This window comes from Eurosta solidaginis, chromosome 3, assembly GCF_040869045.1.
Source record: "Eurosta solidaginis isolate ZX-2024a chromosome 3, ASM4086904v1, whole genome shotgun sequence".
NCBI lineage: Eukaryota > Metazoa > Arthropoda > Insecta > Diptera > Tephritidae > Eurosta > Eurosta solidaginis.
Window position 1 is genome coordinate 18,234,329 of NC_090321.1, and position 16,280 is coordinate 18,250,608.

Consider the following 16,280-nt stretch of genomic DNA (forward strand, 5'->3'; position numbering starts at 1 on the left):
CACAATATTTTCCGATTAAAGCTAGAATATATATGCATAAGTATGGCTAGGTATGAAAATGTACGCTGATTGGGGGTTTAGCTTTTGAGAAAAATAGTATTGCTGAAAAAAAAAAATCTTTAAAATGAGAACTAAAACCATTTGACCTAAGTTTAAAGGTCATATATAAAGCGTGAGTCAAAGATCGTTTTACCATCTGAAACTAATTTTCCTCAAAATCGCTGATGGACGGGGATTGCATAAGTAAAAGCTTACGATATGCAAATGATATGTTCCCCAATTTATTGTTCTAATTTTACTATTTACTCCGATCGAGCTCGGTTTGTGCTTATACCCTGCGCTTACCGGGCTAAGACTCCAGCTATAAGGAATGATATAGCCATAAAATCTAGAAGCAGAAAAGCGCTTTGGTCCTAGACAGCTTCCAGTATTTGCCAAGAGGACCGACTTATTTAATAACATAGGCTATGGTTCTTGATAGGGGTGTTCATCCAAAATGTATAGTTGGCATCGGCTCGCACTAATTTTTTCGCATTCAGCATAGTAAAGTAAGAGGGTGTTATAGGGTCAATGGCATAACTTCAACTGACGTGATGACCACTTTAAATGGTCAAAAGTCTTATAAAGTTATGAAGAAATGACATCATCTCAATGTTAAATTTAACATTTTTGCAATGTCATTGCAATTTACATCAGGACCATTATGCTTTTATGAAATGTTCATAAAGTAAACTCATACTTTCTCAAGGGTTAAAGGTCAGTTGCAGTTGGTATGCTTAAAATAAGTGCAGCAATTCAAGTGTGTTTTTTCATGAATCGAACTTAATTGGCTTTATTTCAGTTGACTTTATGTCACCGTTTCCGTTGACCTTATATCACCTCACCAAAGTTTTTTGAAACCCGTCACAATATTTACTGAGTCAATATCAGTTTCACGCATTTTGTAAGTTTGAGTTTTATAAATTAATTTACCAGGTACACCCTAATATTTGTAATATATTCGTGTATGAATTTAACAATTTGAGCACTAAAAATAAAAATAAATTTTTAAATTATAAATAAATTAATAACAGAGAGAGTGAGAGTGAAAACTTAAAAGTGAATTTTCTTACAACAAAAGTATTTCTTCTTTGTTGTTAATCACTTGGCGCTCAATTCAGTTTGCTCGAATAATCAAATGATTCACGTTTGTCAAAGACTTTGACATTGGCTGACGATCAGTTTGCTTTTGATAATCGTTGTGATCGCGTTAATCTGACAGGTAATAGACGTTCACGCAAAGATAAGCAGAAATTAGAGGAGAAAGAAAACAAAATATTTGTTTTATTTAGTAACTCGACAAAAACAGAGAAACGCAAACAAAAAAAAAAAAAAAAAAAATAAAATATATAAGTGAAATGCCGGTGCGACAACTATTGTTGTTGTTACTAGTGACGCTTTGCGGTAGCGCAGTTGTGGTGAATGCTGGCGGTTTTCCAAACTATCACGCCCACTTTGATTTTATATCTTGGGATAAATCACGCAATTTGGCGCAATTGAATGAGGCGCAAAATTGGTGGCAATCAGCGGCGTTTTATCAAATTTATCCAAGGTCATTTAAGGACAGCAACGGTGACGGTATCGGTGATCTGAAGGGTAAGTTGAAAAAAATTACGAATTACTTTAAATAATTCTTAATATCTCAATGTGCCCAGCTGTTGATACTGGTATACAGGTACTATAACTTTTTCCTTATAATGGTAGTTTGTTATACCAGCTTAGCTTGAACCAGGAAACTCCACCTTAAGTTTTATTACCATTCTATTCTAAGCATAAATAATGCGCTGTATCATGTTCTTATGCTCAGCAATGTTACTCAACATGTATACTCCGGGGTCACAATCAAGAAATGTGATCAACCTCTCCTCTGGCCTTCCACAGAAGAACCATAACAAGATTATGCTTGGGTTAGAATACCTTAAGATACCACTTTACTCTTGAGGCCAGATCAAACTTCCAACGAAATATACCTCATTTCTCCAAAGATAATGTTTCATTTTCAAGCTCAGCAGAGAAGAAACTGCATTGCTTTCTTATGTCTGCTTTATTGTCAACTTCCTAAAAGTGAACTCCCTCGCATGCAAAGAAAAACACACATGTGAGATAAAACTACAGCCGCCGTGATTCATCAGAATTCTCAAGGCAGGAGACCTGTATACAAGTACGGAAGTAACATTATAAACAGACGACGACAATATATACCGATTACCCTAGCAGTTTTGTGGTCTTAGAATAAACCCGCGGTAGTATGCCTGTCATAAGAAGGGACTAAAATACCAAATTAATTCAAGGGGTTGTATAGCGCAACCCTTTCAAAGGTTTGGCAGCGAAATTTATAGCTTCTCCAAACCAATTGTCAAATCACCTACCCGTGGCGAATCCTGTTTCTTTAGCAGCTCAGACCCTGGCCTGTGGCGATCCCAAGTTGAATGTAACTAAGGGGTGGGGGGGGGGGGGGGGGATAGCCTTGAAGGTTCAATGTACTCATATTAAATCGTTCTAGAGATGGTCGGGTTTGTACCTTAATGATGCTTTTTAGCAGAACGTATCAGTTTCCTCGCTATGATTTCCGCAAAGGACCATCAACATCGATAACACATCCCAAAATCTTCGGAGAGTACCCTTATGGCTACAACAACAATATAACGACTAGCTTGTTGTAATAGGGTTAAACAAGTGGTACACGTCTCCATATTGCTCCCTTACGAGAAATTCACCACTCTGTATTGGATAGCCGTGGTTTATATTCACCTTCTATAAATGGTTTACCTACTTCGGGCATACTTTACTACCCCTAAGCAGTAGGGGAAAGTTCGTTGTAGTACAAAGGGATCAAAGTAGATTTAGAACCCCCGTTATGAAAATTATCGGCATAAAAAGATTGTACTTGAGGCAATGTTCGACCTTCCGCCTGTCCGTCGGTGCGTTTGTCTGCCCTTCTGTTAACACAACAGCTTTAAAGATATCTTAATCAAATTTTTTACATGAGCTTATCTGAACTCATAATAGTTAAGCATTGAAAATGTGCAAAATCAGACTATAAACACGCCCACTTTTTCGATAACGAAACTAAAAAAAAATGCCATAAGTTATTACCAAACACTGATAAAGGGCTGAAACTTTTTAAGCGGTTTAACTTTATGAAGCAAAGTAAAAATTTAATATTAAAAAGCGTTAATATATATGTGACAGCACACAACGGGGTATATAATACTCGGCTTTGCCCGAACTTCGACCTCTTTAGCTGTTAAATCTATGTTTCCGCGCTATGTTTTTCGTGACGTTGTTAGCAATTCTTTATTCCTTTTCCACACGTAGGTATCACCGAACAACTGCCTTATCTCAAAGAGATTGACATCGCAGCAACATGGATATCACCCATCTATACATCACCTATGGCCGACTTTGGTTATGATGTCGCCAACTTTACAAATATCGATGCCATTTTCGGCACTCTCGCTGATTTCGATGCCTTAATAGCGGAATCGCGCAAAGTCGGTGTTCGAATCATTTTGGATTTCGTACCAAATCATTCAAGCGATGAGCATGAATGGTTCAAAAAATCGGCCGCTGGCGATAAGGAATACAAAGATTTTTATGTTTGGCACCCCGGACGCATGGTGAATGGTACGCGCCAACCACCAACTAATTGGATGAGCGTGTTTCGTGGATCCGCATGGCAATGGCATGAGACGCGTAAAGAATATTACCTCCATCAATTTCTAAGTAAGCAACCCGATTTGAATTATCGCAATCCAAAAGTGCGCGCTGCAATGAGTGTGAGTATGTGCAATAATTTTTTTTTATTATGATGGAGCTTTGATTTATGTGCATATGATTTTAGGATGTTTTGCGGTTTTGGCTGCAACGCGGTGTGTACGGTTTTCGTATTGATGCAGTGCCATTTGCATTCGAGATTGCACCCGATGCAAAGGGTAATTGGCCTGATGAGCCACGAAATGATTGGGTTATTGATCCCGATGACTACAATTATGTTAAACATATTTACACCGTTGATCAGCCGGAGACTTTAGATTTGGTATATGAATGGCGTCGTGTGTTGGATGATTTTCGGAAAGAAAATGGCGGCGAAGAACGTGTTATGCTAACCGAGGCCTACTCTCCAATTGATGTGGTGATGAAATACTATGGCAACGGCACAGCAGAAGGCGCGCAGATTCCATTCAATTTTCTTATGATATGGGTAGGCAATGACTCGGACGCTTATCATTTTGCTGATACAGTAAATACTTGGTTAAAAAATATGCCAGAAGGACGCACTGCCAACTGGGTGGTGAGTATGAGTATAAGCATGAATAACATTTTTTTACACTACCGTATCATTCTACATAAAGATAGGAAATCATGATCAAAATCGCGTAGGTTCACGACTCGGCGCCGATCGCATTGACATGTTGAATATGCTAACAAATATATTACCAGGTGTGAGCATCTCGTACTATGGCGAAGAAATTGGAATGACAGATGTGTGGATTTCATGGAAAGATACTGTAGATCCCTCAGCTTGTCACACTAATCCAGATATTTATGAGAAATTTTCACGCGATCCAGAGCGTACACCTTTTCAATGGAGCGATGCTAAAAATGCCGGCTTTAGCACAGCCGCCCAAACTTGGCTGCCGGTAGCTGATAACTACAAAATATTCAATGTTCAGCGAGAGCGTAAAGAGCCGCTCAGTCATCTTAATATCTATAAACAGCTGCATGCACTGAGAAATGAATCGACATTGTGGCATGGTAGTGTAGAGGTGAAGGCGTTAAATAAAAATGTATTGGCTGTAACGCGGTGAGTAGCACGGGGTGTGTTTGTAGATGTGTTTGGAAAAATAAGTAACTCAATTATTTTCTCATTAGCGTTCTGTTGGATGATCACACTTTTGTGTTGTTAATGAATTTGTATGATGCGACGGAAAAGGTGGATTTGAAGAACGCTTTCGAAAATATGCCAGACGAATTCGAATATGTGATTGTGACGGAGAGAAGTTCTGCGAAGCAAGGGTAAGTGTGTCAGGAATGTGTTGAAACATTTGACTCAGAAGACGACTTCCAGAAAAGACGGTCAGTAACAAAAGGTAGAGTTAGGAAAGAGCAAAGAGTTATCCCTTTTTTATCGATAAGTTATAAATTTTTTATCGAAAATCAATCGATTAATTATCGATTGTTTATCAAAGTGTTATCGATTTTTTATAAAAAGTTATCGATAAGTTAACGGAAAGTAGCCAACTGTTTATAGAAAAGTAATCGGAATATTATTGCAAAGTTATCGACTACTTTCGCAAAGTTATCGATATGTTTTCAAAAAGTTATTGACTTATTTTCGAAAACTTATCGATTTGTTGTAAACAAGTTTTTGGATTTGATCGATTAATTATCGATTTTTTATAAAAAAGTTATAGAGAAGTTAACGGAAAGTGTTTATAGAAAAGTAATCGATATATTTTTACAAAGTTATGGATTACTTTCGCAAATTTATCGATTTGTTTTCAAAAAGTATTTGACTTATTTTCGAAAACTTATCGATTTGTTATTAGATTTGTTTTTGGATTTGTTATTAGAAAGTTGTCGAAATGTTCTCGAAAAACTATGCATTTGTTATCGAAAATCTATCGATTATTTGCCGAGAAATTATTAATGTGTTAAAACAAAGCTATCGATTTGCAATTGAAAAGTTATATTACAACTATTCTGATTGTAATGAAAAAGATACCGATAAGATTTCGATGTAAAATCGATGACATATCAGTGAGCCGTCCTTGAACAAAGCAATGTAAGAACCAATAAAAATCCGATGACTCTGAAGTCGCTGAAAACCCGATGAGTACAGCGATAAGTCGAGATAATAATTCGCTATCGATAAAAAGCCTTTCATAGAACAAAAACTGATCGATATCTTTTGTTACCTATAAGAAGCCAAGGAAAATTACGAGTACTTGGTACTCACACCATTTTACTCAATACATACAAGTAGAAACTATTTCCATATATTTCTATCTAAGACATAGGTCGGATATAGCCGCTGTTTGTTGTAATAAGAAGTCGCTAGCGTTAGGTACGCAAAATATGTTCATGCCCGAATTTGGGATCTCTACATACCTAAGATGAGGAAACTAACACCTCCTTGAGGTGGTGTTGTTCATATATGTTGTACATATTTAGCTCACCAAGGACACGATATCGAATACAAAGAATTTACATCTTAGTGATTATTGGCATGGCTATACAAATAGCGCGAAATTGATTATATGGAAACAAAAGCACTGAATATTGGAGGTCAAAAATACTCAGGGGTATATGCATGTAGACTTCACCATGTGCAACACGTTTTCATCTGTATTATTCTTTTTAAAGTAGGGCAAGAATATGCTATTACAAGCTTAGCCAAGAAATTACTTGGTAAAGTAGCACCCGATTCTTATAAGGGTTCAGATGCCCGAGAAAAGCAGTAACTAGAGAAGATTTCAGAAAAAATTCTTTCTATTCAAATAGTACCATAAGACATTTCACAGAAGTGTCCTATTCGTTGTAAAGTCTTAAGTATTGGGTTGGTATCCAATAAAAAATTTGTTGAAAACATAGCACATACGACGTATTGGAGACCTAATTAACTGCCAAAATAAAAAAATTATTTGAATTGAAATTTAAATGTAAACTGTGACCGATCACCAGAATTCAAAATTTTTACTTATAATTTTTCTATTCTGTTTCAGCGATAGTGTACCATCAACTCAGATCAAACTTTCACCCAAGGAAGCCGTTATATTGCGATCACCCACAAAATTAACAACAACAGTGGGCTATTATTCTTATTACGTGCCCAAAAATAAAAGTGTCGCAGATGAAAGTTAATAACTAAAAAAGGTCAAATTTTCGAATATTTTTATATAAATAAATGCTGAAAAATTTTCATGTGTGTGTTGTGAAAAATACCTGATGTTCCAAGAAAGAATAGCGTAAGTTCAAGGAAAGAAACAATTTTTATACCTTTCATGAAAATGAAATGGTATATTAATTTCGTCACGAAACCGAAAATTGTAAGTCCTTAAAGGAAAATAGATAGACCCACCATTAAGTATACCGAAATAATCAGGTTGAAGAGCTGAGTTGATTTAGCCATGTCCGTCTGTCCGTCTGTCCGTCTGTCTGTTTGTATGCAAACTAGTCCCTCAATTTTTGAGATATCTTGATAAAATTTGGTGAGCGGGTGTATTTGGGTGTCCGATTAGACATTTGTCGGAACCGACCGGATCGGACCACTATAGCATATATCCTCCATACAACCGATTTTTCAGAAAAAGAGGATTTTTGTAATATCTTACCCAATTTAACAGATTGAAGCTTCAAACTTCACCATATACTTTCGTATAGTGCACATATTGTTGCCTGAAAAAATTTATGAGATCGGTCGTATATATAGTATATATCCCCCACAACCGATTGTTCAGATAAGGAACTTTTCGTAATTACTGCCCTATTTTAAGAGCTAGAGGCTTCAAATTTCAACGAATGCTTACGTATATAGCATATATTGTTGTCTGAAAAAATCATAAAGATGGGTGGTATATATAGTATATATATGGTGGTATATATAGTATATATATATAGTATATATATTATATATATAGTATATATATATATATTTTCGCAAATTTTAGCCGCATTTTAACAGCTAGAAGCTTCAAATTTCACCGAATATTTACGTATATAGCATATATTGTTGTCTGAAAAAATCATAGAGATCGGTTGTATATATAGTATATATCTCATACAACCGATTGTTCAGATAAGAAACTTTTCGCAATTTCTACCCCATTCTAAAAGCTATAAGCTTCAAATTTCACCGATTGCTTACGTATATAGCATATATTGTTGTCTGAAAAAATCATAGAGATCGGTTGTATATATAGTATATATCTCATACAACCGATTGTTCAGATAAGAAACTTTTCGCAATTTCTACCCCATTTTAACAGTTATAAGCTTCAAATTTCACCGATTGCTTACGTATATAGTATGTATTGTTGTGTCAAAAAATCATAGAGATCGGTGATATATATAATATATATATGATGGTATATATAGTATATATATATAGTATATATATATTTTTTTTACGATTTCGGCCCCATTTTAACAGCTAGAAGCTTCAAATTTCACCAAATGCTTACGTGTATAGCATATATTGATGTCTGAAAAAATCATTGAGATCGGTGGTATACATAGTATATATCTCATACAACCGATTGTTCAGATAAGAAACTTTTCGCAATTTCTGCCCCGTTTTAACAGCTAGAAGCTTCAAATTTCACAAAATGCTTACGTATATAGCATATATTGTTGTCTGAAAAAATCATAGAGATCGGTGGTATATATATTATATACTTCATATAAACTCTAATTTTTGGCCCCTTTTTACGGCTAGAAGCTTCAAAATTCATCAAATTTCATCAAATAGTTACGTTTACGTCATATATTGTTGAAATTTTTTATTGTTGTGATTCGTAGTCATTGTTTTTACACGCAGACCACAAAAAACCTGAAACTTTGCATCCTCACACAAAGTACCTACCTGTTTTTTATTTTATATTTATCTTAAAAATCGTTAAGGTATGTAGATCTGTTCACTATATATTTCTTATCTTATACATCCGATTATTCGGAGATTACGAACGGGATAAGATTATTGTTCAGTCCCATTCATGAAAGGTATGAAGTCTTCGGCACAGCCGAAGGCAGTCCCGTTCTTACTTGTTCGATTTCAAAACATACCCTTCATTGCAAATGATATTGATCTACTTCCATTATGAGACTATCCTACCACGAGAACGCTTTGATGTGACCAAATTGAAGGTTCTATGTCATCCAACCCCTCGTTTTGTGAATAACTTGGAGTCGCAAAGCCTCTGCTTCGTAGTAAACAGGATAACTGTAGTTGACACTTGGGTTGGAGAAGCTGTAAATTGCTCTGGCAATGGATGCACTTCAACTTTTATTTAGAGCTATTGATCTTTCAGCCTGTTAAAGTATGTGGAGTTTTTTTTACCTCTTAAGGATTTTTGCTATACATAACGAAGGGATTAAAAGTCACGCAACCTAGAAGAGAGAGTATCTTCTTTGCCTGATCGATAAATTCGCAGATAATGTGAACCGGCGTTTCATCGTCCAGCCCACGAAAGCTATAGATTTTGTGTATCCGACAAAGTTAACTTATAAATAAAAAATAAAATAAATGTAAGGCGCGATAACCTCCGAACAGATCTAAGGCCGACTAAAGTGTTTCGTATTATTCCCTTGAAAGCTCGTGGGTCCCTTCCGCTTAGTCTAATGGCTTATAATTTCATAGCTGGGTTTATAAACAATTTCCTTTCCCTGGGCTTCAATCCAGTATTGTCTGAACGTTTTGTTTTTTAGTTACTTGGGGTTTCCTTAGCATGTGCGTTTCTGGATTCACAGAAGAGCTGCGGGCCAAAGAATAGAGCAACAACAACTTGCTTAGATATGTCGTTGTTGTTATTGTTGGTGCAGTGTTAGCCATGTATTCTGCCAGTTCTTTACCTTTATGCCCCTGATGACAGGGAATCCATTTTAAAAAAAACCGTGCTTTCAACTCCCAGATCATTTAGGACTCAGTTAACTTCATCCACTTACTTACTTACTTCATTGGCGCTTAACCGTCTAAACTTCATCCACTAGCTTAGAAGTAATTGTGTAAGACTACAAGACATGAAAGGCTGTCTGGCTTTGTGAAATAATAAGGATAGTTCTCGAGGATAAGTCTTTCAAGAACTTTTGCCACCTCGAATTGTGCGATAGCAGCACATTTGTATTAATTTATTGAAGTTAGACCCATAGATAACAGCCCCCATTTTTTTTTCGTCAAACCTAGATCCATGCGTGAACCAGAGCTCTGAACCAGGGTCAGTATATAGTTTCCTTGTTGCCTAAAGAGCTATGTTTACAATGAACGTCACGAAATTCCGTGAGATTTTGAGTGCTGAGGCCATTTGTCTTCACGTTTTTATAATACGGGATTTCATATGAATTTACTTGTTACCTTCATATGCCTTGTCATGTTTCCGCTCTTCAGCTCAGAGATATTTTGAAGTCTTGGTGCAACAAGTGTTGCCTTGTTGAAGAACAAGGAACTAAGCGCATCAGCAGAGTTAAGAGTACACCCCCTTGAGTGCACCTCTTACGAGTCACAAATGACACAGTTGTCTCTCCCATCATAAGACTTATTTTTCTTCTTTTTAGCATGGATATCATCCAGCGAATGATCATTGGTAATCATAGCATGTTCCATAGTTTGATGTACCGTGTTATAGAGAACTCCTCAGATTTCGATGAAAACACATAGGACTATATTTTTAGACTCCAAAGGCTTTAAACTTTTTTCCGAGATGCTCTGAATAGGTGCCTAAGTGAATTTTCCGGACTGATAGCCAAATTGATTCCTACATAGAGGGAGTTGGTTGGCTAAGGTTGACCTCCCTAAAGTGCTGATCAAAATGTTTCCCACATCTTTAAGGAGAAACGATCTGAGAATAATTGGTCGATAATATAAACATTTTTCGATCTGTGTCTGAAGTAAAAAAATATTCAAATGTCTGACCTGACAGAGACATCTGCTTTAATACCAGTATGCATGCAGTTGTGCTTGAGCTCAAAGCTTGACAACCGAAAAGTTCGCTGAGGATGAAGTAAAATTCAAGAAGATGACCTATCACAATCGCAATCTGCAATTTGTATTTTGTTTCTAAAGATAATGACATTTACACGAATATTTTTAAGAACTAATGAGCTTTACAACGCTAAATAATAATTGTTATTTAGTTCTTATTTTTGTTTAATTGCGGAAAACTGCACCCAATGAAGACCAAGCCAAGGCCAAATGTTCCAATTTTATCACAAGTACAGCTGTCACAGGGGAGCAACCGTTATCATGTTAAGTGACTACTTGCCTTCACCCTCTAAAACTACAAACATCACACACTCAAAACAATTTTCTATCGAAATTATTACGACAAATTTAAAAAAAATTATAGCACTTAAGATATTGAACTGATTGAAATGCTAGTTTGTCAAGAACTTGAGGGAAATTTTCGAAAAGTGCATTGCAACGGACGAGTTGATATGATAAGCGCACACCTAATGAAAGCTTACTAAAAATCCCAATAAATAGACAACAAACCTTGCAAATCAGTATCAGTATTATTTTATACATATTGCACAAAATAACAAAGCAAAATACGACACCAAACGTAACGCAGCGCTTTTTCTAGGATAATGCGCATAATATTTATTTTAACTTGGCTGCTCGCCATTTACCAGCAGTCCATTCATGCCTGCGGTAATACGAACAATCAAGTAGCTGAGCCCGAGCTCGATTGGTGGCAAGCAGCGCTATTCTATCAAATATATCCGCGTTCATTTAAGGATTCGGATGGTGATGGCATCGGTGACTTGAAGGGTATTACATCCAAATTGGATTATCTCAGGGAATTGGGCGCTGCTGCTGTTTGGCTTTCACCAATGGCCGATTTTGGTTATGATATTTCCGATTTCTTCGATATACAACCTGAGTATGGCACATTAGATGATTTTGATAATCTTGTAACGGAAGCCAAAAAACGTGGATTAAAAATAATTTTGGATTTCTTGCCAAATCATACGAGTGATGAAAATGAATGGTTTATTAAATCGGTCAACCGCGAACGGGGCTATGAAGATTATTATGTATAGCATGATGGTTATTTGGATGAGGAGGGAAATCGTGTGCCACCAAGCAATTGGGTACAACAATTCCGTGGTTCTGCTTGGGAATGGAATGAGAAACGTCAACAATATTATCTACATCAATTTGCTGTCAAGCAACCCGATTTGAACTACCGCAATCCAGCTGTTGTCGCTCAAATGAAACGTGTACTAACATATTGGCTTGATCGTGGTGTAAGCGGTTTTCGTATTGATGCTGTACCATGGTGTTTTGAGGTGGACGTCGATGAGAATGGACGCTATCCTGATGAACCACTAAGTGGATGGACAGATGACAAAGATGATCCTGACTATTTGCGTCATATCTATACACAAGATTTGGATGAAACAATCGATATGGTATATCAATGGCGTCAACTACTTAAAGACTATCAGCGCATATATGGCGGTGAAACGCGTGTACTTTTAACTGAAGCTTGGTCAAATTTGGATTACGTAATGAGATTTTACGGTAATGGCACACTTGATGGCGCGCAAATGCCATTTAATTTCCAATTCATTGTTGGCGGTAATAGCAATAAGAATAATACACAATTAAGGGCGCCACAATTTATTAAAATTATAAGCAGCTGGTTGGAAAAGATGCCAGCAGGACATACAGCCAATTGGGTGGTAAGTTTCGGTTTAGCTAAAGAGTTGGCTTATCAGGTTCCCTCTACCATATAACAATATCCGCGAAGAGCTCCACCCTCAAACATTTTTTTCGAGATTCGTAATTACGTCGGAACAAATATTGAAGTTATAAGCTTTTTAAAGATAATATTAAAAAAAAATATATATACAAAAACAACAAAAAAAATTTGACGAATTTTTCGAATTTTACTGTACTATTTGAAAATCACCAAATTTTTTTTTTAATTTTTTTAAGTTTACAGCATGGCGGAACGATACAAGATGCCAGCATGGAACAGCTGATTATAAACCTTTTTTATTTGATTTGATATATCAACTTCCGGCGCAGTACGATTTTGACATTTGTCCATCGAATTTACAAAAACAAAGTACATGGGATTTTTATTTATGTTTGTAGGTATGTCTCCATGCTGCCACCTTGTATCGTTCCGCTATTGTTTACAGTTTACAAAGTCTATACAGCCACGTCCCATACGAAAAACAGAAAATAAATAAGGTTGCACATATATGATACACGAACATATCGGACACGGAACAAAATTGCTAACATGAATCATATATGATACAGGGGACAGGGAACCTGTTATGTTGTAAAGAGCTTTCAAAATCGTATAATTGTTACATATGTATGTATGTTTTGACATGTTATTTAGATGGGCAATCATGATCAACGTCGCGTTGGCAGTCGTTTCGGTGAGGAGCGTATCGATCTAATGAATATGTTGGCAACATTCCTACCGGGCGTTACTATTACATATATGGTGAGTACGATCAACTACTAGTGAGCGCCTAATATTTTTGTTTTGAGAAGTAATTCAATTTAAAAAACAAATGTTCACTAAGGGTGAAGAGATCGGCATGACAGATTTGAATATTTCATGGGAAGATAGTCGCGATACAGCAGCATGTAATTCAAATCCCGATATATATCAAGATTATACACGCGACCCAGCGCGTACACCTTTCCAATGGAGCGCTGCCGAAAATGCTGGTTTTTCGACAAACAGCACAACTTGGTTGCCTATTAATCCAAATTATATTACTGTAAATGTTGAGACTGAGATGGCAGCGCCAAAGAGTCATTACACTATTTATAGGCAATTAGTGGAGATGAGAAAATTAAAAACGATACAACGAGGCGATGTTAAATATGGTGCTCTTGGTGAAAACATTTTGGCCATCAAACGGTAAGTGAGAGCAAGTGTAAAGCAATATCAAAAAAGCATGGAATGATATTTGAAAATAACTTTAGATCTTTTTTGTTTTTGTTTTTTGTTTCCACTACAAAAATAGTTCGCTGAAAAATGGAAAATCTTATATTCTCTTGGCTAATGTGTGGAATGTAGAGGAAACGGCTGATGTAACCGACTTGCTCAAAGTTAAAGGAAATTACAAGATTCTCATATCCAACATGATTTCTGCAAGAAAAGTGGGTGATAATCTTACTGTTGATCATGTACAATTGAGCGCATACGAAGCGATCATCGTGGAATCGGCATAGGCTACGAATCCTTTAAACAAAAAAAAAAAAAAAAACGTTTAAAAAATACATTAAACTGAAGTAGTAGAGTAAATATTTTTTTATAAACAACAAAATATAAAAACAATTTTTTGTTGTTATATCGGTCTACTGTTTTGTAAGATCGCGGGTTTGAATAGAGCTCAAGGCCTAGCAAAATTTAGAGTTTTCCTCTTTCTTCTATTCTAATTTAAAATATTTTCAATTAAGAAAAAATGTATCATAATAATAATGCTAAAATAATTATTGCTAGGCCTTGAGCTCGATTCAAACCCGCGATCTAAAAAATAAAAATTGTTTATGTTTAATGAGTTCTTAAGAAAAATGCATACATTTTAGTTTCATTTACATACAAATTACATACTGTAACGAATTTAGTGAAATTTCGCTTATTTGTAACCTTCTGCTTACGTTCGTATCGCTAAACTGTTGAATAAAACACTTCATTTCTGTATTACAAAATGGTCTTTATTAGACTACTTTAAGAGTAATTCGCAATTAAACTTCACTTCGCAACTGATAGCGTGCTTAAATCAAACTGATAACTGAACCACTCAGCTTTCGCTGCTTTATGCTCTCTGTTGGCTCGTCCACCCATTTCTCCTAAGGTCTATTAACTACTCGAAATTCGTGCTTGGGTACGCTATTTAAAATGAACGAAATCGGACTACAACCACGCCCACTTTTTCGATATCGAAAATTTCGAAAAACCGAAAAAGTGCGATACTTCATTACCAAAGACGGATAAAGCGATGAAACTTGGAAAGCGCGTTGACCATATGACGCAAAATAGAAAATTAGAAAAATTTTGGACAACGGGCGTGGCACCGCCCACTTTTAAAGGAAGGTAATTTAAAAGTTTTGCAAGCTGTAATTTGGCAGTCGTTGAAGATATCATGATGAAATTTGGTAGGCACGTTACTCCTATCACTATATGTGTGCTAAATAAAAATTAGCGAAATCGGATGACGAGCACGCCCACTTTAAAAAAAAAAATTTTTTTAAGGCAAATTTTAACAAAAAATTTAATATATTTACAGTATAAAAGTAAATTATGTCAACATTCGACTCCAGTAATGATATGGTGCAACAAAATACAAAGATAAAAGAAAATTTCAAAATGGGCGTAACTCCGCCCTTTTTCATTTAATCCGCCTAGAATACTTTTAATGCCATAAGTCGAACAAAAATTTACCAATCCTTGTGAAATTTGGTAGGGACATAGATTCTGACGATAACGGTTTTCTGTGAAAATGGGCGAAATCGGTTGAAGCCGCGCCCAGTTTTTATACACAGTCGACCGTCTGTCCTTCCGCTCGGCCGTTAACACGATAACTTGGGCAAAACACGATATATCTTAACTAAACTTAGTTCACGTACTTATCTGAAGTAACTTTATCTTGGTATAAAATATGGCCGAAATTCGACTGCGACCACGCCCACTTTTCCGATATCGGAAATTACGAAAAATGAAAAAAATTCCATAATTCTGTACCAAATATGAAAAAAGAGATGAAACATGATAACTGGATTGGTTTATTGACGCAAAATATAACTTTAGAAAAACTTTGTAAAATGGGTGTGACACCTACCATATTAAGTAGAAGAAAACGAAAAAGTTCTGCATGACGAAATCAAAAGCCCTTGGAATCTTGGCAGGAATACTCTTCATGGTATGACATATATAAAAAATTAGCGGTTCCCGACAGAAGATGTCCTGGGTCACCCTGGTCCACATTTTGGTCGATATCTCGAAAACACCTTCAAATATACAACTTAGGGCTACTCCCTTTTAAAACCCTCATTAATACTTTTTAATTTGATACCCATATCGTACAAACACATTCTAGAATCACCCCTGGTTCACCCTTATTGCGATATCTCGAAAAGGCGCCCACCTATGTAACTAAGGCCCCCTACGTTTTAAATAATCATTAACACCTTTCATTTGATACACGTGTCATACAAACACATCCCAGAGTTACCCTAGGTTCATTTTGCTAAATGGTGATTTTCCCTTATTTTGTTTCCAAAGCTCTCAGCTGAGTATGTAATGTTCGGTTACACCCGAACTTAATTACTATCCTGACATTCTTTTTGCTGGTTCCCAAATAGACAAAATCGTTCAGTCTCGATTTTATATACGTCATCATTGACCCTTCGGTAAAAGTGGTCAAAAATTAAAAAATATGTGCAAATTTCAAAATTTTTCGAAAATATCGTGAAGGCTGTTTTAGAAGTACTCAAAGTTGTAATTTCAATGGATAAACTTATACTATCTCCATAGTAAGCGTGG

At 36.0% G+C, this 16,280-nt stretch overlaps 3 protein-coding genes across 3 annotated transcripts in view; 2 read left to right on the forward strand and 1 right to left on the reverse strand.

Annotated features, from left to right (window-relative positions):
• LOC137243399 (maltase A3-like) overlaps positions 1–16,280 on the reverse strand; it is a 47,526-nt gene that overhangs the window by 12,476 nt on the left and 18,770 nt on the right. The gene's annotated exons all lie outside the window — the stretch shown is intronic.
• LOC137243398 (maltase A3-like) lies at positions 1,191–6,964 on the forward strand. The gene is made up of 6 exons (XM_067771145.1): positions 1,191–1,635; positions 3,358–3,818; positions 3,884–4,333; positions 4,395–4,846; positions 4,915–5,058; positions 6,768–6,964. The coding sequence occupies exons 1-6, from the start codon at positions 1,398–1,400 to the stop codon at positions 6,904–6,906; spliced, it is 1,884 nt and encodes a 627-aa protein (XP_067627246.1). The 5' UTR covers positions 1,191–1,397; the 3' UTR covers positions 6,907–6,964.
• Positions 11,225–14,313, forward strand: Mal-A6 (Maltase A6). Its single transcript, XM_067777373.1, is given in 4 exon segments — positions 11,225–12,444; positions 13,119–13,226; positions 13,309–13,652; positions 13,759–14,313. Coding segments are annotated over 4 exon segments (1,761 nt in total). The 5' UTR covers positions 11,225–11,343; the 3' UTR covers positions 13,967–14,313.

Coding starts and splice junctions, on each gene's coding strand:
- LOC137243398 (XM_067771145.1), top strand. CDS start 1,398: ATGCCGGTGCGACAACTATTGTTGTTGTTACTAGTGACGCTTTGCGGT. Junction 4,847..4,914: donor AATGTATTGGCTGTAACGCG/GTGAGTAGCACG, acceptor TTTTCTCATTAG/CGTTCTGTTGGATGATCACA. Junction 5,059..6,767: donor AGAAGTTCTGCGAAGCAAGG/GTAAGTGTGTCA, acceptor ATTCTGTTTCAG/CGATAGTGTACCATCAACTC.